The following is a 26,820-nucleotide window of genomic DNA, read 5'->3' on the forward strand; positions in this document are numbered from 1 at the left end:
TTTTGACGTCACCTGTGCGCATGCGTACGCATTATGTAGCCTTATCAGGTGAAGTGGCGTCGGGGCATAAGTTCACAACCCATCCGTGTCAATTTCGTCGTGTTCTACTCCTTGATCCGCCCGACAACAGGGAACTCTACGGGAAACATGGAGTTTTTTGGTATTGAGGTATCCCAATCGTTAATTCTAGCGACCATCGTGCTGATTTTGCTGTATTTGTAAGTATTTCATATAGGTATTACGTTAGAATTAACTCGTATATAGTACATCAGCTAAACACATATATATGAAGTAGTACATGTAACCCCTCAATAGATTGCATACTTTTGGCTCCAAACAAAATAAAGGGTTCACCAGACTTACGCGGAGTGGTAGCTGCTATGAATGCTGAATGAAGTTGATATGCAGAGCTTGATTGTGATATTGTCTTTGTATCTGCACACCTGTCGCAAATTTTGTTGAAATGATATAAAAGCGAGACATCGAGGTGCTTTCGTCAATAACGAGTGCAAATTCAAGTTTGAGACAGTAGCAAGTTCTATTCCAGGACGGCTGTCTTTAAATGCAAGCGTGGAGGGTATGGTGCTGTGGTGGATTTTCAACACTCGTTTCATTAATGCAGAGTTACTGTAAATTTTGGCTGCTCATCATGGATGTACGTCCATAGGCAAGAAGCATAGCAGCATTAGGTCATGGTTCAGCGACTACGTTATCTACAGCCTTTAACGAGAGGTCGCCCTGGCCTTTTTATTGCAAGGTGTTTTGGTCGGGGCGTTATTTGCGGCAAAAGCTGTAGAAGTGGTTGATGTTGTCAATTTTCACTCTTTGAAGTGCACCTGGTTCAAATCTGTGATTTCTGTAATTTATTTTGTACTTGAAACATGAAAGCATGTAGGGTGGAGGGTGAAGGCAATAAAGGGAATTATCCTCGAAATACCAATGCGGATTGCATTCAGCCCGTTTACGCAGATTTCACTATGCAATCCGATACTTTCGCTATCATCTGAGGTTGGACGTTTAACTTCCGCTCATCGAAGTGAAATAGTTTTTGTATGAAGTGGTGTAGATACACGATAGGCTGTTTCAAGCGACTTCTTTTTATCCACCGACTTGTATGGGACAATATAAACTATCGAAAGCTCCCCAACTTGATGAACATGAAAAATCTCTTTTGCTTCTGATAATTTTTGACATTAGGTCAATGATGCTATATGACAAGCTAAATTAGTGAGATCGATTTTTAAATAATGTGCTGTCTCTGGCGGTGATGAGGAAATCCCAGTACTAGAAACTGAAGTAAGGGGTTGAATCTATCATTAGTATGCACCATTTCAAACGAGAAGTCGACACTCGCGAGAGTAGATATCTTAATGGTAAAACGCAGAATCTATAGCTTCTCCTTTCAAGATAACGTGTAATCACGCGACCATCGAAGAACACGCAAAATCTCGTTTGCTCTGAATATACTTTTTGCCGTTTGGGATAGAACATTATACCATGAAGGCCATGTGGCAGCAGTAATAGTAAGTTTGATTTTTTAAGGTAGTATGCGCCTCGTCAGTGAAAGACAAACTTCTGCTCAAAATTTCCTTAAGGAATCTGTTAACCGTTCTCTTTCAAAATCAAGAATAAAAATCAGGTGCCACCCAGCAAATTTTAGTACTAGAGAAACAAATACCCCAAGATTTACCGATATTTGAAATTCAAAATGGGCGCTATCCCTGTGTTAACTCCATGGAGAAAAATAAAATTTTCAATTTTCGAAAAACTAAGTAGGTGAAAGTTTTTCTTTCTCCAATAGCTTCAAAATGAGCCCCCACAAGTGGTATATCAGAAAGGAATTGTAAAAATTTGAGAGTCCGAATATATGTCCTCGAGGCGCGATATACCTTAAATACACGCTATTCCTAGTGGTAATTATTGAATGAGAAGGGAATTGTTGGTAATTCTACTCTTTCCTTCTGGCCATACATTGGAAAGTTTGCTGTCTGGTTTAGACCTCTCCCCATAATACCAACACGGTTTTGACAAATTCCCTCAGTAATCACAAACAGTGATGAAGGAATACAGGAGGGAATAAGATTTTAGGAACTAGGAATTCGTAGATTTTGAGAGAGAAAAACAAATAACATGGTAAAAAGAAACATTTCGATAAATCATATATCATGAGATGCACACTATCCTACACATTTTCTCTCAAGACAGTAAGCTCGGCTTTAAATTGACGAAGTTAATAATTCCTGTTTTGTTTCAAAGCTCTTTAACGTATCATCCCTGTGATGTAATACTTAAATGATGAGAGCATAATTCATCGATATGACATATTACTTCAGTTGAAACGGTTTGATCCAAGGTCACAAAGCTTTAAGTATTAAATTACTTGCTATTTGAAAAAATATTTGCCTATACTCTATGTAACATATTAACTCCCAAGTATACTTTTAAGTATTGTAGACTATACAATTCTTTATCAGCGCGAGATCATTAAAATTTTTAAAAAACACTTGATGTCCCTGGGTTTGTCGAGACCCATACACGTATAACTGACCTGTGGTACTTTGTCCGTGCCGATCTACAGTCTTTGCTACAGATGTCTGTGTTGCCTGCAAACTTGACACTTGACAGTAACACATTTTATGTGTATGTATATTTCGTTCTTCCACCTTGAAGATACTCAACGTGGACCTACTCAACATTCAAAGCGATGGGAATACCGGGACCAGCTCCATGGCCCATGGTCGGAAATGCAATGCAGTTAAGCGTCGTAAGTATCATACAACATATCAATGACTTTTTTCACAATCTGCATCTTGTGAAATGAATTTTTCATTTGTTTTGTTTTATGACGAAAATTGAAATGTTTGGTTTCATATATTTAACACTTTATAACACGTTCCTGCATTCCATTCCCCATAGGGCGTATATAAGAAGGATGTCGAATGGGCCAAAAAGTACGGGAAAGTGTTCGGGTAATGCTGTCAATATCGTACTTATATATCGACAAAGTACTTTACTTATGTGTTATTCATCTCGAGTTATATCATTACATCATAGTACTATAGTCAAAGGTAAATTATGGTGAGTGAATTGGGAAAACAATAGAATGTCTCATTTTTTAAATTGTGTTATAGGACATCCTAATCAATACAAGTCATGTTAAACCCCCAAAACCCCCCGGATGCTCTAAGCCTCTCTTTATTAGCTTTACAGCCAATATGATTGAAGTCAGATACAGAGATAAAAATATTACCATGTTTTGTGTCATTTGCTGTTTTCTTTCTGTTTCTGTCCAACAAACAAATAAACAAAGTTCGCAATCTCTACACATCTTATTATAATCAGATTGCATTACAGCCGAAATATGCCATATATATTTAAGTTATAGAGAAATAAATATCTGTTAGGTTAACTTTTTCATGTTTAGTTTTAAAATGACTATACAATGTGCAATTATTTTTCAAGAACTTATGAAGGCCGCACGCCAGTGCTGATGTTCTCTGATCCAGAAATTTGCAAACAGATTTGTGTCAAGAACTTCGTGTCGTTTTACAATAGACGGGTAAGTGTGAATGGATGGCAGTTTCTGTCGGCGCTTTTTCACTCAACGTCAGACATCACAGGATGACGTCATGTTAATGACCAGTCTCCAAGTTTTCAATGTTCAGCCTTTAAGTTGCGAGGAATGTGTATACTGTCATTGTCTGTGATGAACATAGCAACGCTGTGGAAAGGCAAAAAAACAAGTAATTCGTGAATGATAGCTAATCAGTACTTAATTTTAGTTATCAGGATAAAGCTTCAAGAAATTTAACGCCAGGGCATAAAAAGATGACACCATGACCGTCAACACCTTCAGATTTGTGAACGCAGTTGCTTACATGTGTCACATGTACGTACGAAAACACACTTCGAAATAATATTATGGAGTACAATTCGATGTGTACAAGACACCAGACTAATTCAGCATTATACCGGTGTATCACATGTTTAAATCCTCATTTTACTCTCGTTTCTGATATTTTCGAAAAGTATGTGTAAGTTACATTTGCAAAAGACAAAATGTTATTTTGTGCTTATGCACTTTCCGATGATTGCACGATAACATTGATCAATGTTATTTTTTATTCTGATTTCACTATGCAGCAAGGACCTTTATATCGCGTGACGCTAGTGGTCAGGCAAGCAAATATCAGTTTCTATGTCATTTGCCATGTGTATACCGAAATGTGTTATAAGTATCTTTTGACCCAGTGCAGAGATAAACCTTTAGAAAGGCAACTACGCATGCGTAGGTATCAACTAAAAGGAATGCATTTGTTTTTTTTTGCAGCGATTACCAATTAACAATAAGCCTCTAGACTCTGGTCTAACCATGTTGACAAATGAAAACTGGAAGAACAAAAGGAACACGCTGACTCCAGCATTCAGTGGATCCAAGATGAGACTGGTAAGTCTATTAGACTAACAGCTACGATTCATCGGTCCGCTCTTGATTGTTATCAGAAATGATCCCATACAGACCAAATGAAGTCCACGTCAAGATAGCAATAGCCATGGCTTTGAAAAATCCGGTCTTTGAATTACACGACCTCAGCGAACTTCTACTTCGGTCCATCGCAAATAGTTTCATTGCAGAAACCGCTTCTTTTGAGTGTATACAAATAGTATTAAATTCTGATCAAAATGAAGGACATCAATTCCGTATTAAAACTTGTTTGATACTTTTAAAATCCATTCACAGTACTTTTAGGGACAGAAACATGTTTTCGTCGTAAGTAATTGCAATTATTGATAAATTATTGTTGCAGTTGTTATTCTTTTTCGTTGTGTGCTCACAGCTCTGTTGCAATGCCATGTCTCGACAGCAAACGAGTTACAGAGAACTCTCGATATTACCACGTACTTCTCGTATTGTTGTGGTAATCATTTGGCTTATATGCTTGACTTTGTCTTTGATCAAGTAAGTTACACGGTGGAATCTATACACAAAGGAGCTGAATGTTTTCCACAGTTCTTGTTACGATGTCCCTCTGTGTAACTAAAGTATTCCATTTTTCAGATGTCTTCGATTGTAAACAAGGCCGCCGAAGACCTGGTTAAAATTCTACGCAAACACAGTGAAGACGGTACGCCGATCCAGTGTAAAGAGTGAGTAATAGATCACATATGACAGCAAATGCCAGTGGAATCATCTGCCCTTGTCATATAAAACAAATGACAGCTGCAAGAACTTTTTTGCCATCGTTCATGACCTAAAAACGTCTAAATTGATATAACAAATAAGAGCTGCAACTCTTAAGGTGGTAAGCGCCTCAAAAGTGAAAGACTTATAGGTGTGCTCAAAATTTCCTCAAGGAATCTTTCGATCATTGTCTTTCATAATGAAGAATAAAAATCGGGGGTCACAGTGCAAATTTTGGTACTAGAGAAACAAATTACCCAGGGTTGACCAATATTTGAAATTCAAAATGGCCGCCATCCCTGTGTCAACTCCATGGAGACAAATACAATTTTAAGACGATAATTTTTTTTCTTGCTCCGAGAGCTTTAAAATAAGCCCCCAAGAGTGTCATATAAAAAAAAATTGAAAATTTTGAGAGTACTAATATATGTCCCCAAGAGGCATTCTAAGAGACATTGTCTAATATGTTTGTGCATCGTCTGAAACGTGGGATGTTTTATTTTGTACATCAACACAAAAATATCGATAACATGGCATCGAAAGTAAAATTATTGGTCATTGTTTCACGCGGAAATAGACCGTAAAGAAACGGAAACCAAACATGGGCGTGAAAGTAGACTAAATATTTCAACAAGCCAATTGTGACAAAATTCAGATTCAGATTCAGAACAAAATATAGGATATTCTGATGCAGACATTGATATATGTAGATTTACAATACCTTTTCTCTGTTGAAGCTTATTCGGTTGCTATGTGGTAGACAGTATGGCAAGCGCTGGATTTGGTATTGAGGTGAATTCGCAGGAACAGCCTGACCATCCTTTCGTCAAGAATGCTAAGGAAGCATTTGCATTCGGTTTTTTCAGCCCCGTCGTGTTGATAATGTGTGAGTAATTACACTTATTTGTCATATGGTCTTACTTGTCAACGGGAACAGCGATGATTACAACAGTTTATATCAAATGAAAAAATGTTGTCGCAGATATTTCAAGAAATTAAACTATTTTCTCCTTCATATGAACGCAAACTTGTGTTATGTCCGTGGTCGCAGATTTCCGCACGACTCGTTTATATTAAATTACAGATTATACAGTAGGGTACCAGATGCAATACGATACATAATGTTGACCCTGATCTACAGCTTAGTGCTGTGCTAGTGGTAGATTAGGTAGTTTTTTCAATTCTGTTCATTTATCATACCAATATTGTCGTTCTTTCCACCTTTTGTCAGTCTTTTTACCGTTCTTGGTGCCGGTGCTAAACTGGCTTAACATCGGATTATTCCCCACAAAGAATCTGAAGTACTTTACTGACTTAACTGAACAAACTATCAAGATGAGAAAAAGTCAGGTTTCGTCAAATAAGGTTTGTAGTATACGTTATTGCGTCCATATCAGTTGCCCAGGTGTTATCCTAATTTCGCCGTTGATGGCGCTGAAGAAACCCGCAAAGGTTGTTGGGCATAACAGCCAGTCTTTCAGTATTCTGCCAATATATTAGCAAAACATTTATCACTCAAAACATTTTGGGGAAATAATTAAAGACATCAATGTAACCTTACATGTGTAATGTACCATGTTATTTCTACACATTAAGTTTGACCCCGACAAAAACTCATACACATTCAGAAAGTCGAAGGTTGAAATACAAGTCACATTCTCGATACCTTTAATCCTATTTTGCCACGTAAGTGAGGCATAAAAGTTCACCGCAGTCGACCATATTTTCAACATGGCGGATTTCTACATGTCAAACGCATAAGAATACAGAAATCTAAGTAAAATTTTAGATTATACAGGAATTTCATACCTATAGATTTATGATCAAGATCTGTATACAGTTTTGCATTCAAAATATGATTTTAGAAATGATTTATCAATGAACTATGGTGAAACGAGAATTGTGTATGTGTGTTATTTCACGTTTCTTGTCGTGAGACGGGATTGCATTGATTTAAAAATTAAAAAAAAAGTTAAATGGTTATCTTAAACAGAGAGTCGACTTTCTACAGCTGATGTTGGACGCCCATGATGTTTATGAACAATACATCAAAGAAAGTCACACCGAAGAGGATGAGTATGGCGTGAAACTCGTCAAGGATGGAAAGTCAGATACACACGATTTTCACAAAGGTTTTACAAATGAAGAAATACTTGCACAGGTCAGTAAAGTATTTTACGTAGAAAGAAAAATTAAAGAATGCGAAATAATCAAAAGAAATTACACATTCATTTGCGAAATAAGTGAGAAGTAAAATTAATCGTCAACTTTTTCTTTGCGAAAGTTAATCAGTAGCATCACTATTTTGCTATCGACAGTTGAATTAGCTCTGCCATAATAAATTTCCCTGATATGTCTGGCAGAGTTTTACACAATGCCAATTTTCTTCCATTCTCAGTCACTCATATTCTTCCTTGCTGGTTATGAGACAACGAGCACTCTAATGAGTTACGTTGCTTACTCCATGGCAACCAATCCGGACATTCAAGAGAAATTGTGCACCGAAATCGATGACGTGATGGCGAACCACGAAGAACCGAGTTACGACGTTGTATCAAAGATGCCATATTTGGATATGATTGTCTGTGAAACACTGCGAATGTATCCGCCTTCCTTGAGGTTAGACACGCATTGATGCCCTCCATTATTTCAGCAATGAAATTACTTTTGTTATTGTTACAATAATCAATTGGAGTTATAAGCTTACGGAAAAGCATCGACTGGAGTTTTGAGTGTCAATAGTCCAATAAAGATGTTCCTTTACAAATCCGTAAAAGTTAAGTTTCAAGATCGTACTTGAACCAATACGACTAAATGTAACACTGTATCCAATGTACGGTTGTGATTGGTGAAAATTGAAACATGTTTGTCAAAATGTACATCTTAAATTTAATATACTGCATCTATGCTGATTTGATGCACCTGGATATAGTGCATTAAATACATCGTTTGTAAACAAGAAGGTCGCACAGGAGCTGTTCCGACGACCCCTGCCTTGAAGTGATGAGAAATGAAATCTGTGGATAATGTACTCGAGAACCTATTGCAGAGAATATGAACGCTTTTAAATGCCGGGAGAAGAAATTTAAAGCAGTCGCTGAGGCTATGAAATTTTGAAACATAATGTGCTTCAAATTTTGACAATTCTGTGACATATATTTGTATATTTGAAAACGCAGAGGGTTTTCGTACCATCAAGGTCCGCAAACTTAGGGTTTTGCGCTACAATCAACCGTTAGGCTGTTGTATGTCATTTTAGTCATTGGTATTAGCAAATAGATACAGATGCGTATAGGATTATCTTTTACATCTGTTTTCAAATGGATTATACAAATATAAATTTTAAAATGATGTTCTTAAATTTTGTTTTTTCTGGTACTATTGACAGGTTTGACCGGGAATGCAATGAAGATGTCACAATCGCTGGAATAAACATCAAGAAAGGAATGTACGTCACTGTATCGATCTATGCAATTCATCACAATCCAGAAATCTATCCAGAACCAGAGAAATTCATCCCAGAAAGGTGGGTATGTTTCTCACAAATATTCCGGATCATGTCAGTGTCTGTCAAATTTAGGATAAAGCGGGGACAAAGGCACTTTCAGTTGAGGATTGTTTATCTTGGTGCAGCATCAAATTAGGGATAAACTATTTGAGGTTCAGAATGGACGAAAATGTGTTGAATGGTAGATTTCCCTCATTATCGTACCACACTACACAAGTAGAGGTATATATAGATAGACAGATATATTGGTAGATAGATAGAAAGTTCCTGATAGATAAAATGGCTTAATGATTGATTGATCTCAAAACTTCTCCTTTGTTCGTGTTTATGTAATTAAATCGACATCGTATTATTCATATTAAGGGTGCATCCCAAGGGGGGTAGTCTTCGGAACTCTGGTCAAAGGTTGCCAGGGACCCCTACTGCCGATGTAAATACTGTATTGAGGGTACATTGGCGATTGATGAAAGTTGAAACATGTTTGTTAAAAATGTATATTGTAAAATTTAAATGTTGCAGCTATGTTGACGTGATGCATCTTGATATCATCCATGAAAGACATTGTTTGGAAACAAAAAAGTCACACACGTGCAGGTTCGACAACCGCCTCCCTTTAGCGTATAAGCAAAGAAATTGAACTAACCTGTAAACATATGGATATGTATGACATCTGTATAACTGTTAGTTTTATTGAAATAAATCATAAAAAGTGACACAAACGATGTAATAAACTTTCACAAAGGTTCACCAAAGAAGAGAAAGAGAAACGTCATCCTTACGCATGGCTGCCATTTGGAGCTGGTCCTCGTAACTGTATCGGAATGAGATTTGCCTTGCTGGAAGCTAAGATCGGTTTGGTCCGTATATTCAGAGATTTCACTCTGGAGCCCTGTGCTGAGACTGTGGTATTGTAAATTTTGAATATCTTAATTTATTATTTTGCTCTGATAGAACCCTAGACCACGCTATCTGTGTTACAGAGAGCTGGCTCTGTATTGATCTTCCAATTTATGTATCCAGTGACAAAAGATGAAACACAAATTCTCGTTTCACATTTTTCAGTATTTTTGTTCAGAGTATCATCAAAATTGTGCATGTGGTCCTCGCCCTATAAAAACCCAACAACAACACACCAAACCAAAACAAACAAAACCTTCGACCTTTGAACTTCTCGACTGGCCAACAAAGTCTCAAAATATACAGCTAACATTATTGTTTTGTATAACTTGGTGTGAATTTATGTTTTTCACATGCAGTTAATGAAGTCAATTAATTCAATTCAGCGTTACATAATCAGTGCTGAAGATTCGGTATTTCAATGAGATTTTGTGGTAGACAAACTGTAGATGACAAGATGATCAAAAATGCCAATTGTGCCGAAAGTAAGTTGCAGTCGAGAATTCGATTTGCTCAGGCAAACATACCTTTATCCAGCAACCAACTGACTAACAACTCATGAGAATTTAAAATGTAATTTCTGTCGGACATATGCTTGAACCGTTATCTTTTTAGATACCCATACAGCTTGGTAAGACTGGATTTTTGTCACCGGAAGGTGGCGTCATACTGCGTGTGAAGGCAAGACGTTGAACAGATCACTGACGACCGCTGAGCTGACGACCGTTTTGATGTAAACGAACAGTGGACTAGAATAACTCACAACTTCAACATATTATGCATGCGGCTACGGCGAGTGAAATATTAGAAACTCTTGATTTTCCTACTCCATGAAATAGTCAGTCACAACACTGATGTCTTTATAAAGATCACATACGAACTGCATCTTCTTCTGTTTGTCTCGAGCTTGTAAGCTAAGGGAATTCGATTAAACTTCCCTTCTTCACAGAAAGAATACAGAAAGATCCTGATACTGCAATTTATGATCTCAGCAGGTTTTAGAGTCAAATAATTTTGTATCTACTTAAAGTGTGTAATTTCAGGATTTTTTAAATATTGTAACACTTGTTTCTTCTACAAAGCAATGTAAGAACACACGGAGGGATAGCTGTATTTTGTCTGAAACATGGCGCCCTCTATTGTGGAGGAGTAAACCGTGAAAAACTGATCATCGTCCACAAGGCGATAACTGTATACCCCTTATGAGTGGCTCATTGTCTTCTATCATAGTTAACAAATAGTTGTGTGAAGTAACTGATCATATTCACAGTTTATTACACATTTTGAAATATTTGCAGAAACTTTTGTATATTCTAGAAATGATGGACGCCAGAGCCGACTTGAGTGAAAATAGCAGAGAACAACGCATCGGCAATGTGACCACTGTAGACCACGATTGGAACTAATTTGGGATAATTGGATTTTCATATTTTTTAAACTTCTCAAAAGTGTTAGCTGCTTTATAGCTGATTGTTGCAATATTACAAATTACTCATAAAAACAAGTGTGTACCAAAAAAGGAAAGCAGATGAGCTTACATTTGCAGGTTAAAAGACATTACTTCACCATTCAATTATCCCAAATTAGTTCCAATCGTGTTAGTTAACAGTTAGAAGCTTAACAGTTACAGTCAGATTGATCTGCGAAAATCTTTAAGTTATCGCGTCAGTTAGTTGTTGAATGTCACATTTTGCAGGGAGATTTTTGATGTTCAAGTAATATGGGGGTCTTTAAACTCCACCAAAATATGAACAAAATCTGAAGAGTTTCGGACTTATTGTCTATGGGCTATTCAATAAACTGCGGGCATAGCCGCAGCAATATCTTCCTTGCACTCAATTTGTCAAGCAGAAACATAGCTTACGACCTTTGTCACTTCAGAACAAGTATACAGACTATACGAAACATGCAAACACAGTTAAAGTTTAGTACGTTTAGTGATACATAATTTCTGTCAAGCGTGCATTAGTAAGCTAGCTTACGTTGCTATTTTTATGATTCTTCATTTATGATACTGGGTTTACATGAGGATAGAGTACTCGGCGTGTTTACCGTGACCACTATACTGAAAATCGAATAAAAGTGCGACTAACCATATAAAGTCATGCATCGACCGATGCTGCGCTCGTCACGATAAGGATTGGTGAATGCGGTGTTACGAATTAGGTCAGTGACCTCTAAGGGAGCTTTCGTTTTTTACGGGGAGGAGGGTCGATGGAGTTAAGCTATAAATGAAATGCAAAAAGCGACCCCCTCCAAATAAAATTTCTAAAATATGATCCCCCCAAAGTCATCAATTGTAAAATGTGACCCCAAAATTATATCTGATTTGATTAATTAACCCTTTGCAGCCTATGGTCCTGGGGTGAAAAACAGTGAACTTTCAAAGAATCCTTTTCGAACTGTACAAATAATTACTTTGGTGAAATTCCAATATCATATTTGTTGTTCACATCTGCTCTTTCAAACACCCTATTCTCATCACGTACATTTATATTAATTGTCGCACATTTGTAAAAGCACACTTTTAGCTTGTTTTGTATCGTAAAAAATTTTTCATAGTTTCCTCATAGACTACAATGTATAGTGAATTAATATTTCGTTGAAATTCCAAAATCGAATTTTTGAAACACACATGCACTCTAACTCCCTAAACGTCTACTCAAGTACATTAATATAAAGAATCAAGCATCTATATATACACAGGTTTAGCTGTTGTATATTGGAAAAAAATTGTTCATAGTTTCCATCATACTATTATTATGTATAGTGAATCAACGTTTTAGTGAAATTCCAAAATCAAATTTGTTGTTTAAATGCATATAATTAAAAAGTCAAAAAATCTTTTCAAACACTTCATAAAACTCTATATTTACAAAAAATTGAGCTATTTTCCCCAGTATTCAAAGTGTCATAGAAGTTATATTAGAACATGGCATGACACTTATTTCACTTGGTCAACATGAAAATTTTTATTTTTGTGAACAAAAGTGCTCTTTTTTACTTATTATCACCTTATATAAAGTCAGGTTCGTATTCGGATTTATATAGATTTAGTCAATTCTGTTGTTTTTTGCCATAACTCCATAACAGACCTTCAAAAAATTTGACTCCCGAAAAACAGTTTTGTAAAAGTCAGCCCCCTGATTTCGACCGACCCCCCCTCCCCGTAAAAACGAATGCTCCCTAAACAAACTACACCTTCTTACAAGATGTCTGGATCAACGTTTCTAGTAGACTTCAGATAATTGAGAATAAAATTTTGTTCTGATCTTCGTCTTCTATCCACTTTTACTGTGTTCAGGTCGAGCGGTCTGAATTTCAAAGGGCGTATGTACTACGTGTTGTTGAAGCAAATGTGAATATTGAGATTGAAGGTGCATTGTCTGTTTGACAAAATGCACAAGTGACTATTTTCCTGTAGAGTAAGGCCATTTATGTTTGCAACAGAATTCAAATAATACATTATTTCCAAAAAATACTGCAGAGTTAGATAAAACGTCCTGTACAGTGGCCTTTAGCAGAGCTACATGTATCTTCCTGTTAAATGATTGACCTTTCGCTAGCTGTCATGGAGTTATAAGGTAATCCTTAAAACTGATACACTGGTATTTTGACCGGACTTCAGGTCAACTCTGATCGAGTCATTCAGCTTGATGTTTCATAGACTCTCACAGCCCCTCGTCGGCTTCGCCATAGTCCATACTAGCGCCCTCAGCAGTTGAGCCGATCGGTGAGAGTCGCTTGTTAGAAAGACCGTTGAGGACGCATAACTGCGTAGCGAACGAAGGGGCTGTGAGAGAGTCTAGATGTTTCAATGCCTGAATACTGACTTAACAGTGATCGAACAACACCAACTTCATGTCGGGTCAGAGGTATTCGGGTATTAACAATAACATGTATACGTCGGTGCTTGTTTCTACTCCAATACATAGACGTGAAACAACCTCTTAACCAAGTGCTGAATTATTTTGACCTCAGAAATTGCTTATGCTTGCTATGTTATTCCACAACCATTTGACATTGCAGTTAAGCTGCCTGCTGTTCTATTGTGTAGTTTCTCAGTTCCGGAACTTCTGAACTCTTTGTGCACATAGTAACGTGTTGTCGTCGATATTTATTTCAACATGCCCGAACTCCGTTACCAATTAATATAATTATCATTATCGCGATTAATTTTAGGTCACGAAAAGGTCTTTCCACTTAGACTTTTTTTAGTTAATTATAGATACATACCAAAGGCATGACAAAAACAAAAACGAAAACAAAAACAAAAACAAAACAAGGCATCATCATGCTCACGATGCATCACGTGTAGGGGTTACTGTCGGTCAGTTCATTGTCAGTCGTTACAAACTAAATTCAAGGGTAAAGCAATCGATATTGAGCCAGATTTCAAACCAGTGGGTTATTAACATTCAAACATGCGAAGACTGTACTCGTTTTAACCATTGCGGAAAGGACTTATCTGATTGCATTTATCCATACCTATTTTACAAGTAGTAAGCGGACTTATCTGATTGCATTTATCCGTACCTATTTACAAGTAGTAAGCGGACTTATCTGATTGCATTTATCCGTACCTATTTACAAGTAGTAAGCGGACTTATCTGATTGCATTTATCCGTACCTATTTACAAGTAGTAAGCGGACTTATCTGATTGCATTTATCCGTACCTATTTACAAGTAGTAAGCGGACTTATCTGATTGCATTTATCCGTACCTATTTACAAGTAGTAAGCGGACTTATCTGATTGCATTTATCCGTACCTATTTACAAGTAGTAAGCGGACTTATCTGATTGCATTTATTCGTACCTATTTACAAGTAGTAAGCGAGGTTTAAGAAGAGTGAATAATGGATCAATATAAACAAACATCCGTAACATGTATTAAGCAGTCCTGTATTCAAGTGGACCGACGTGATTTCACTTGTATTGTGAACATTTTGAAAAGATTTGAATAAGACGGTTGACATTGAAATGTCGATCGATTCATGGTTTGTCGAAACATGGTCAGGATTGCATCAGGGGAGGGTACGCCATGTTTGACAATGCCATGTTAACTCTATTACCCGCGTAAGTTAAAAACTAAAATATAAGCATCATACTAGTGAATTAGGTGATCATGAAAGACAGAAAGAAAGATTGTAATGAAAATATTATCTGGAAAAGGTTCTTAGCGTTATCTACCATTTTTATTTTAACAAAAACCAAAACATAACAGAGGTTGACCACAAAGTTAGATATCAAATATCCGAAACTATATCAAAGTAGATTGAACGAGACACCATATACAATAGATAAACATCAGAAACGTGGTACAGAAGAACATATAATCAAAATACAAATGTTCATAAAAAGTTGTATATACTCTACTCAAACTTGATAGTTCTTATATGCTCATACATCATAATTTTTGCGGTGACCACAGGTCATTTTAGGACCGCTGTACCAGTCCAAATTGAGTACATTCAGCTTCTATTTTGAGCCAAAGTACGTCATTTCAATGAACATGCAAATGAGCTAATTATGATATGTCACTCACATCATGAGCTTCTTATCTGTAAGCCACGGTAATCAAACTTTTGCATAAATAAGACTATAACAGTTTGAACAAAGTAAAATCAAATTTCCGTGATTCTTAATCACAGAAATTCAATCAATAATGCAAATATCAGTCAAATACACCAAAACATAATCAGATCTATATCACGCGCCGACTAAAAATGCGAAAGAAATGCGAAAATAGATTAATTTTATTAGTAGCTTGTCTTCTGTAAATGTCAAGACATTATGATGCAATTAGATTAAGACATCTGTGTGATCAGCCATGCAAATAAATCATTAATTAGATCGAGACAAATTATCAAAAGACATTAAGAATCAGCATCTATTATGGTACAGCTCCAAAGGTATTGTCATAACACTGTCGATGTGCATGTACATTGGGTTCAAATATCACTAACAGCCTTCTCAAGAGAAAGATGTGACGAAGAAATTGACGACAATCCCAATAATGGCTAACAATCTGGCACTGAAGTCAAGTCTGTCAGCTTTCGTACCCGCATTTGCATATATTTTATTCGTGGTCTTGTCCTTGTCATATTTATTATGACACCATGCCTGAAAGAACAAAACATTGGTTCACGAAAAAGTTAATGAATACAAGTTACTGCAACCAAAATTACAAAAAATTATTACTCGATTATTTGATTAATGTTGGGCTTTGTACTATTTAACACAAATCAAAAGAATGAAATTGAGAAGAATGTCTAAAAATCGAAAAGAAGTTTCAAAACAAAGTCTTCTTTTGACTCCTCTTTGGTTTAAAAGTAACTTACTTAGAATAAGTATGCATTAACATGCATTAATTTCATTCTGTGGTGGCTTCTTAAGAATCTTCATGGTACGCAGTACCTTAACACGCATGTCCGTTTACAGCTATGGAATACGCGCCCAAAAATTGTAGCCTTGCACACAGTGTCCAAATAGAGGCAATCACATGGATATCTGAACTACTTTCATTTAAGACACGTTTCTATCTACAAACGTTCCATTCTATGCGACAAATGTATTAATTAGCTTAACTATCTCTTCGTTTCTCCCGCTGTCACTGTCACTTTGGCTGAGCAAGTGTAACCATGCTGCTTCGTCAGTGTTACCGTACCCTATGCTACTGTAGTGTCTGTTAGAGTACAGTCCGTTCTCTCGTGGAGGGACTGTGGTTAGAGCCACATTCCACACTGAGACGCATTATCGAGGGCCTTGTGCAATATTGCCCGTGTTAGAGAAATTAATAAATTGTATCTGTGAACCTACCCCGGAGGCAAACAGAAGGCCCACAAGCACTTGAAGTACCAACGATATACTGGTCATTGCAACTAAGAGGTGGTAAAAATCTGCTTCTGGTCCTCTGTGAAGGACATTTCTTAACACTCCGACTTGGGATATTATAACGGCCCCATCCAATAGTTCTTCATCTAGTAATCTTGCTAACTCCAATGTCGGGGGACCCTCCTGAAGCAAAATCAACATGGAGCAAACAAATACAACAATTTCAATGATATTTTCACTAAAGAGGCTGTTTTGAATTGTGCATCAAAATAGACCTTGCTCGAGAAGAAAAAAAGGGGTTGTTATCTTGATGTAACAATTACTTGACAGTTGGGTTGAGTGTATTTACTACTTGCTTTCTGAGATGCAGCTGCTGCTATGAATACAACCTGTCAGTAATACTACTACTACATGTACTGGAGGCTGAATGTAAAATTCTTACTAATTTTATACATTTGAAACTTTATTTGAACATTGTCAAGTATCCTGTACCATTCTGCACGATCGAACAGTGTTTTTGCAGACTGTCTCTCTCGTATGCCTGTTTTGAAGTTCTAATTATTCGTATCCGGATCAGCAGAATTTTTTTTTTCATGTTTCGACATTTAATGAGGCACTCCCATTTGGTAACATTTTTTAAAACACATTTTTTTTAATGCCAACGGTCGATATTTGATGTTGCGACGTCGGCCGCTATGTATCAACCGCACTTATCTGTGCTAGTCACCTATGCGAATTCTGGTGAATCAGCAAACTTTGTTTTCCGTTTTTCTCCAAGTCAGTAAAACCCGGCTCATGACCGATCACAGACTCGAGTGGTACTGTGGCGTACAGCAGCGTTAGCGTAGACTAGTACTCCATAGCTTAATTGACAATGGTTCCAGTGCCGAACGTTCGATGTTCGGAAGCTGAATTTAGGTGGGCCACCGGAATTCAAACTTTTACTATTTTGAGGACATATTTTTATCAATATCTCGTGATCCGCGCGCAGTCACCACGTCAAATTTCGACCGTTGGCATTAAAAATGTGTTTTAAAAATGTTATCAAGTGGGAGTGCCACTTTATATAAAAAACAACGCACAAAATTGTGCAATTACTTCTTACTAAACTACTGACAGACCCAAAACAAACGCGTGTATTTTCGAAAACAACGCACCAGTAACTGTACTTCATGTTAGATTTTCTCGATATTCTACCCTTGTTGACATGTCTCCGCTACTGAAATTATGAAACGTTTAATTTCCCAATCCGAAGCTATACGTCTGATTATTGTATCATGTACGTGTTCTTCATTTGTCTTGTTAAGAATACCATTTAGTAAAATGAAACCGTACAATTTTGATAGTGAAATTTTTTTTTTCTGAGACGAGAGCAGGAAACTTTACCCAGTACTTTCTATTTTAACCAAGAATGATTTTTTGTAAGTAGTGTCGATTTGTAATTACATCAGGCCCACTAGTTTATCAAGACCGAATTGATAAATTTTAGTCTTTGTTCTGAAAAACATGTCGCATGTTGGTAGTTTTATCAGTAGAATGATCGATTTGTATTATTCTGTGTTGACGAAAACCACATGGACATATCATGTAGATCACTGCAATTGAAATATTCATTACAACTTCACAAACTAACCACGAACAATCAAAACATTTCTGTATTTCATAATTGTCACTGCATACAAGGTATATACGTAACGACCAATTTTCCGTATATTTTGATAAAAAACCCAAAGCATAAGTCGTAGTCGAAGCAATAAAATGGCCATTTTTAGCTCACGTTTTCACACGTGGGCTAAAGTCATAGCGATGTCTGTCTGTCTGTCTGTCTGTCTGTCTGTCTGTCTGTCTGTCCGTGTGTGTGTGTGTGTGTGTGTGTGTGTGTGTGTGTGTGTGTGTGTGTGTCTGTCTGTCTGTCTGTCTGTCTGTCTGTCTGTCTGTCTATCTGTTTACACGATAACTCAAAAACGCCTGAACAGATTCAGGTCAGATTTGATACACAAGTACCATATGCTACTTGCAAGAACTGATTAGATTTTGGTTAGTGTGGCTTGCATATTAATGAAGTTATGCAATATCATTTTTTTCCGTACAATGGTTTCCCTATGGAGACGGTAATGACAGTGTAGACATATATCAAGAAATACTACACAAAATTTCATGAAACTTTTCACAGATGACAATCTCAGAACATTATGATGATACTGTGAGTGTCATGTCAATTATCTGCTCATTTGCATATTTAATGAACTTTTGTTATTAGTGACATAACTCTGAAATTCCTGCACCAAACGTGATGATATATGGAACAAATATTGATCTGATATATATAATTATACTTAGATGCATTGGACAGTGTCAAGTTGATAAATAGCTCATTTGCATATTTTATGAAGTTTTGTAATTAATCATATAACTTCGATATAACTGCACCAAATGTGATGAAATCTGCTGCAGATACTGATCTGACTAATATCTAACTGTGGTGTAAAGCATTTAGTTGTGTGAAGATAATTAAGGGTTCATTCGCATATTTAATGAACTTTGTAATTAGGTATATATCTCTATAAATTACAGAGCCCAAGTCAGTGACATCTGGTACAAATATTGATCTGATAAATATCTAATTGTATTGACAAGTATTTGACAGTGTCAAGTTAACAAATGGCTCATTTGCATATTTTATGAAGTTTTGTAATTAGTCATATAACTCCAAAATAACTGCACCAAATGTGATGAAATCTGTTGCAGATACTGATCCGACAGATATCTAATTGTGGTGTAAAGCATTTACTTGTGTGGAGTACATTTAGGGTTCATTTGCATATTTAATGAACTTTGTAATTAGTGATATTACTCCAAAATTACTGCATTAGAATTGATGAAACTTGCTGCAGATATTGATCTGATAAATATTTAATTGTACTAGAAGCATTGGGCGTGCCAAGTTAATGATTAGCTCATTTACATATTAATAAAGTTTTGTAATTGGTGATTTAAGTCTGAGAGTGTTGTGCTAAAGTTGATGAAACATGTTTCATATAATGATATAACAGATATCTGATTGTTCTTATTACACGCCTCACACGGTTGTCGATTATATTGGTATGAATTGGGTTTATTGACAGGAATATTGAACATAATACAATTAATCCTCGTCAGAGATAGTTACTCTGGCAGTAGAACGTATACACGTCTAGTCTTAACTATCAGTAATCTTCTGCCACTCCGCGTCAGTGCTCAATTGAACTGCTGTCAGAATATACAATGTTTGTCTTTGTTCTTGTGTTTTGTTTAGTTATTATCTTAATGAGGTCTGCAAATGTTGCGTAACATCTCCTTGCTCGTTGTTCTGTCGCTTTAAAATGAGACAGGTCAAAGGTACAATTGTTTTACACAACTTTATAACAGTCAAAAAGTATGCAGTAATTCATGTCATACTATATTATTTCATGCGTCCAATAGTGTCTAATCGATGTCAATACATATCAAGTCATCCGCAGTCAATTGCAATGTTTGACAACTAAGATTGTAATTTTGTCAAACTCAAAATCTGTACACGTCATTCCTTCTATTCAGAGGTCACATTAGCAGGTCAAGTTGTTGTATTGAGTAAATGCTAAAATGTTCTAGTCTATTTACTGGATATCCAACACTCTGTGAACGTACTTCTTTCTATAAATGAACCTGTTGTAAAACACGTGAGCATATTCAGTTCATATCTGGTTGTACCAACTTACTGTCTTTGGAATTATGAAGTGGTTGGTAACTTTGCTGTTGAATACAAAGTAATCGTAAGATAATTGTTAAAACATAACTACTCGTTGCTAAACACCGTGATCTTTGCTAAATATGCTCTATTTATACCTGTTTTTTATGATATCTAATTTGAATTTATAAAAATATCACGATTTTGGAGACGAGAAATTTAGGAAATAGGAATATAACCAGACCAAGTCAAAGTTTCACAAACACGCTTTACTTTCTTTAATCACACTTAAATCTGCAAAATTAATTTTGCAAAAAAATAAACCTAAAACTTTTGTGGATATCTTACCGTGGCCGCCCCAGCATGACCCGAGGGATGAGCCCATTTCCGCCGTCCGCCATCTAGCAGCTCAGTCTACAAAATATATTTATATATAAAGAGAACAAAATATAGGCTATGTGAAACAATACACAAACAGCATTTAACAAAATCAAACTAATTTGACAAACATAGGTATAACAGAGTGAGCAGTGCACACGCTTTAGACATGGCCGAATATCATTGATGCCGTTCGTATCAACGGCCAGAGCATGTACTGCGCATGCGTACAATCTCATGACGCTTTCATTAAACCCTCAAACCAATTGGAAACCCGATATGAACTGAAAATGCGCACGTGTTTCATTATATATTGCAGTTATGTGTAAATTTGAACCTTTGCCACATGTTTGCAACTTCATTAAAAGTATTATGATCAACATAATGAACAATATTCACCACAGATTAATTCTAAAAGGTCATGAAGTATACAAATATGCAATTAGCTGAAATAAAAATAATGAATTTCTTTGACTGCTGTCATTGTATCACCACTTTATATAGCAAGTGTAATTACCTTTGGCCAAGTCCTTCAAGCCATATATGCCAAACTGTGAAAGCTCATTAGATATGCAAATTATAAATTAGCTGACATGAAAATGTGAAATGACTTTCCATATTGTTTTAACCTGGTATAATCATCAATGTACATAGCATGTTTTGCCAACTTTGATCAAATAAATCCTAGTATATATCCGTAATTAGAAAAGATCATTGAAAATGCAAATTACAAATTGGCTGAAGAAAAAAATGACTTTCAATAATGTTGTATCATAGTATCTTTAATGTATATAGCAAGTTTCATCAACTTTGGTCCAGTAAATTCAGATATATATCCCCAATTAACAAAGTTCATTAAATGTGTAAATTAGGAATTGGCTGAAGAGAAAATGCTTAATGACTTTCAATAATGTTGTATCATAGTATATTCAATATATGTAGCAAGTTTTGTCAACTTTGGTCAAGTCAATTCAGATATATATCCCTAATTAGGAAAGTTCATTAAATATGCAAATTAGGAATTGGCTGAGGAGAAAATGCTTAATGACTTTCAATAATATTGTATTAAAGTGTCTTTAATGTACATAGCAAGTTTCATCAATTTTGATCAAGCCAATTCAGATATATATCCCTAATTATGAAAATTCATTTAATATGCAAATTAGGAATTGGCTGAAGTAAAAATGTCTTTTGACTTTCAATAATGTTATATCACAGTATCTGTGATGTATATAGCAAGTTTCAACAACTACAATCAAGTTAATTCAGATATATATCCCTAATTAGGAAAGTTCATTAAATATGAAAATTCGGAATTGACTGAAGTAAAAAACTGAATGACTTTCAAGAACCTTGTATCATAGTAGCTTCAATACATGTAGCAGGTTTCATCAACTTTGGTCCAGTCAATTCAAATATATATCCCTAATTCGCAAAGTTCATTAAATACGTAAATTAGGAATTGTGTGAAGTTAAAATGCTTAATAACTTTCAATAATGTTAAATCATAGTATCTTCAATATACATACCAAGATTGGTCAATTTTGATCAAGTCAAATCAGATATATATCCCTAATTAGGAAAGTTCATTAAATATGCAAATTAGCAACTATCTTTCATGTTACCCCTTAATGGTTCCCACTGCTGATATATCTTGGTGTGATCAACATTTGTCGCAAATCTCATCAAATTGTGTGCAGTCGTTTTTAATGTATATCCGTTTTTTCTAAAATCATTAATTATGCAAAAGAGCAACAAGTATGCAAGCCACACCCACCAAAAACTAATCAGTTCTTGCCGTTTGCTAACTTAATCTATGTACCAGATTTGATTCTGATCTGATCAGCCGTTTTTGAGATATCGGTCCAACAGACAGACAGACAGACAGACATCGCTGCGACATATGCTCATGTGTGTGAACACGTGAGCAAAAAAGGAAACTGAAGCGCAGTTGGGACTGGTTTTGCAAGATAAATTGCACCGGGAATTAATACCACGACAAAAGTGAACTCGAAGAGCAAATCAATACTGAGGACATTACAAAGTTCTACAACGAACCCAGATATGAATAAATAGACTGTATGGAAATCAAGTTCAACTGAAAACACCGGGAAACGTTTAAGGCCAGGGGCATTTTTGAAGTCTCAACATACTGCCTCTCTTCATTCGCCATCAAACCTAGGGTTGTTGTTTTTTAAATTGACAATTTTATGGCAGATTGTCCGAACTTTACGAAAAGTTTAACGTTTTCGTCCCCTGAGGCGTGTCAAATTCATTCAGAGTTCATAATCACTGTGTCAACATACCTTAAGACTTATAAGGTGTTCACGGAGGAGTTGAAGAAGTCTTGACGTAGATATTCCAGAAAGTGAAATCTTGCAAACTGTGCCTGTTACATCTTCGGCCTCAAACTTATCTGATGTGTGAATTTACATAAGGCTAAAGACATAATCAACATATGAATGGTGCAATATAATATTGACCAATGACAATCTTCAAAGTAGTGACGTAAATATCGTAAACTTCTGTCCTTAACGACAGGAATTTATGATGTAAACAATGAACAAATGCGAGTATTTGACGCAATTTTCCGGTCAAGAACACGTAAAGGCCGTATTGATAAACCACAATATATGCAGATCATGAGCATTTACTCAATGACACTTAGTAAAAATTGATATTATACTTGCCACTATACCTTTAGTGAGCAAGGGGGCATATGAATAAAAATACACCAATCAACATAATTAAAAATATGTAAACATAAATTTCACCGGGGGATTCAGACAGCTTTTTGGTTATGTTTGTGTATTTGCTAATTAGAGCATGACTCAAATAAGTTTCACGCGTCAGCATCTTTATTATATGAAATAAACTGATATGACCAAAATATAAAAGCAGCAAGAATGCAAACATTTTATATACTTGAATGTTGTCAAGCTCGAAAATCGGAGGTCGTTGTGGCAGAAAATACATTTATTAATCAATTTTGGCCCAGGCTATAACTCTGACTGGCCCTGGCAAGCCGACTAGGGCTTGCAAATTCTTTTTCATAAAATGTTGTTTAGCCAGTGATCCTACATTTCAGCAGTTAATGATATCGGCTTTCATAAGGAACTGTTTTCTGACATATACCATAAGTTTGCAATGTCAATGAAATTTCCAATCAATGAATAGCTGACGTGAAGCACTCATGGTCCGGTCATTCAAGTTAAGCGATACAAAGTGGAAAAGTACCTTAAAATTTTATTCCAAATTAGCCAAAGTAAAATGTTTAAAATTTCTGACCACTGTGATATAATTCTGTCATCGATACATATATTATGTTTCATCAACTCAATTACGTAGCGAGCTTCCTAAATGTTAGTCTTGTCCATCCAGATATGTATACATCACTTATTGCGAAAGTCATGAAACTGATGAATCACCTTAAATCAATGATATGTATTTTTGGTCAAGATAATAACTGACATTTATATGATCTGATGCTGTCATTCTGTAACTTTCTAATTTTGTTAACAAATGATCAAGTAAATTATCATTAATTTTGGAAGCTATGCCTGCAAAAAAAAACTGAACTGTTCTTGCATTTCTCAAGACATAATTACTTATCAGATGTGATTCAAATGTTTATATGTATGAGGTAAAACAGGTGACTTGTACACCAGGATTAATATTTCCGCTCTCAAAATAATGCAGTGAAGCAAATATGATAATTCTCACAAATAAATGTAGTTTTGCATTTATAATCAAAACACTAAGATGTTTTATGTCGTCTTCATCGTTCGTGAGTTGAAATTTCGTTGGTCTTGACTTACAGTGCCTTTTTTCACTGATATTCATAGTATCACTGACATTTATATTCGTAAGAAATAGAAGTAAACCCGTATTCAATATTTTCACCGTCGTTGTGATATTAATCATAACTCACCTTCCATGAAAATACAAGTAATGCGATCAAAATGTGTTTTCCATACTTAGCGCGTGCTAGTCAGTATTAAGGCTGTGATAATCATGCGTATGGAATTAAGGACACTTCTTGCCACAATAGTAAGATTCCATGGGTAAAAATGCCTATTGATCACGCACATGATTATCATATGAGAGATATACCGTAACGACGTCATTCAAATGAGCGAAAACAAACGTCTGAACAATTACCCCGGGAAAGTTTGTCACGGCCTGTTACCATGGGTTTGACAATAACACCCTACAGTGTAAAACCATACCATTGCTGGAATGTCCATAAGTCATCCTAATGGAATATGCTAATGACATAAAATTATTATTGTGTTAGTTTTCTATACTTACGCCTACGTTACGCTGCTTTAGACATGATCAGGTCGCAACATGAGAAAAAATGTTTACGAATTATGTCGGATTGAGCAACTTTCAGCATTTCGAAAAAAATGACCCTATTCAGACCTTGAATAGGCAGAACTGGTCTAAATTTATGAGCCAGGACAAACGACTATACATTATAGAAATTATCCTAGTTGTGTTGAAATCAGGTTACCTCTATTCATTAAAAATACTGACACAACATCACTGCTAGTTATGTATTTTGTATATGGATTATCTAAGGGGCAAGCTAGTTAGAGAAAACCCTGCTAAAGGTGTTAATAAGTCTACATTATAGTATGCAAATGAACCGTCGACCACACTAAATTCATGTTGCAGAGCGAACAAGGGCTATCTATGTAAATACAATGCGGCTGCAATGCATGCAATGCAATTTATTCATAGTAGACATTTGGTAATCTTGCCGTGAATGTGAGAGAGCACACCAGCGATGAACTATTTTTTTCACCGATCACGAAACTGCCCATCATTTGAAATACGGAAATTTACGATCTTTTTAATGCGTGCAAACATATTCTATACTGGCCTTTTCACTTATAGGCACTGTGTTGACAAGGTAAAGAGCGAACGTTTCACCAGGCTTTAGAAAGTACGATATGAAACTGTTGTCGATATAAGAAAATTCATAGTATACAGAATTCCAAAATTACAGCTATCAGCCCTTACAGGAGCTTATAGTCCATGTATTCATGAGGTCATGCTTGATTGTACATTGAAAACATGCCAGATAGCTACACTGTTATGGTTTATCTAACACAATCACGCTGATCAGATCAATTAATATACTAGACTGAGTACAATTGAGGAGAGCGCTCGTTAATTGCCTAAATTTTATTTTTTTATGTCTTAATGGTAAAAGTTACACTTTCATTGTGTGTTGTATAGTATATAAAAGGTTGAATATTCTTTAAAAGACCGTAAAATTGTGATGTAACCGCATTTCGTAGTAATAAATACAAACCCTATATGACTCATAACTTGTGCCTTTTAGAAGTGATGACATTTGATATTTGTGAGAGAAAAAAGAGAAGATGTCAGTCACATGTTCCAATCCAATTCATTGGTAATGCATCTCAAAAAAGTTGACCCTGCATAGTTAGGTAGAGATGCCAGCTAACAAGCCTGTACCAGATATGAACTAAAAATGCTCACGTGTTTCAGTATAGATTGCAGTTGTTTGTGCATTTAAACACTTGACACATGTTTGCAACTTCAATGAAAGTGTTATGATCAACATCATGAATTATGTTCATCACAGATTAATTCAAAGTCATTATATATATATATATATATATATATATATATATATATATATATATATAATATATATATATATGTAATTAGCTGAAATAGAAATACTGAATTTCTTTGATTGCTGTCAATGTATCACAACTTTATATAGCAAGTATAATTGGCTTTTTCCAAGTCCTTCAAGCTATATATACCAAACTATGAAATGTTACTAGATATACAAATTATAAATTGACTGACCTGAAACGCAAAATATCTTTCTCTTATACAACATAATTATCTCATCAATATACATAGCAAGTTTCATAATTTTTTAGGCTCCTTTCCAGTCATATCTCTAATTTGAAAAGTTTGTTAAATATGCAAACTGCAAGTTTTGTCAACTTCTGCCGTGTCAATCTAGGTGTGTCCCTAAATAGGAAAGTTTGTTAAACATGGCAATTAGTAAGGAGCTTATCTAAAACTGCTAAAACAACTTTCATGATTGCTATATCATTGTATCTCAAATATGCATAGTGAGTGTCGTCAACTTTAATCATGCCAATCCAGATATATATCCTTAGTTTGGAAAGTTCGTTCAATATGCAAATAAGTGATCAGCTGAAGTAAAAATGCTTAATGACTTTCAATAATGTTGCATTATACTATCTTCAATGTACATAGCAAGTTGCATCACTTTTTGTGAAGTCAATCAAGATAT

The 26,820-nt window shown here is 35.6% G+C and overlaps 1 protein-coding gene across 1 annotated transcript; it reads left to right on the forward strand.

The window, feature by feature from the left end:
* The first annotated feature begins 42 nt into the window (after window positions 1-42).
* On the forward strand, window positions 43-12,025 carry LOC139133872 (cytochrome P450 3A5-like). The gene is made up of 14 exons (XM_070700642.1): window positions 43-218; window positions 2,671-2,764; window positions 2,917-2,969; window positions 3,463-3,559; window positions 4,331-4,447; window positions 5,060-5,148; window positions 5,920-6,068; window positions 6,414-6,547; window positions 7,176-7,343; window positions 7,581-7,801; window positions 8,571-8,708; window positions 9,433-9,595; window positions 10,203-10,972; window positions 11,190-12,025. Exons 1-13 carry the CDS (start codon window positions 148-150, stop codon window positions 10,278-10,280), a joined length of 1,572 nt encoding a protein of 523 aa, XP_070556743.1. The 5' UTR covers window positions 43-147; the 3' UTR covers window positions 10,281-10,972; window positions 11,190-12,025.
* Window positions 12,026-26,820: the final 14,795 nt, after the last annotated feature.

The sequence above is a fragment of the Ptychodera flava genome, chromosome 5, assembly GCF_041260155.1.
Source record: "Ptychodera flava strain L36383 chromosome 5, AS_Pfla_20210202, whole genome shotgun sequence".
Classification (NCBI taxonomy): Eukaryota; Metazoa; Hemichordata; class Enteropneusta; family Ptychoderidae; genus Ptychodera; species Ptychodera flava.

Excerpts from the sequence above, each read along its gene's own strand:
- LOC139133872 (XM_070700642.1), top strand. The coding sequence starts at position 148 with ATGGAGTTTTTTGGTATTGAGGTATCCCAATCGTTAATTCTAGCGACC. Across the intron at positions 2,970-3,462 it reads AAGTACGGGAAAGTGTTCGG|AACTTATGAAGGCCGCACGC; the intron begins GTAATGCTGTCA and ends TTATTTTTCAAG. Across the intron at positions 6,548-7,175 it reads GTCAGGTTTCGTCAAATAAG|AGAGTCGACTTTCTACAGCT; the intron begins GTTTGTAGTATA and ends TATCTTAAACAG.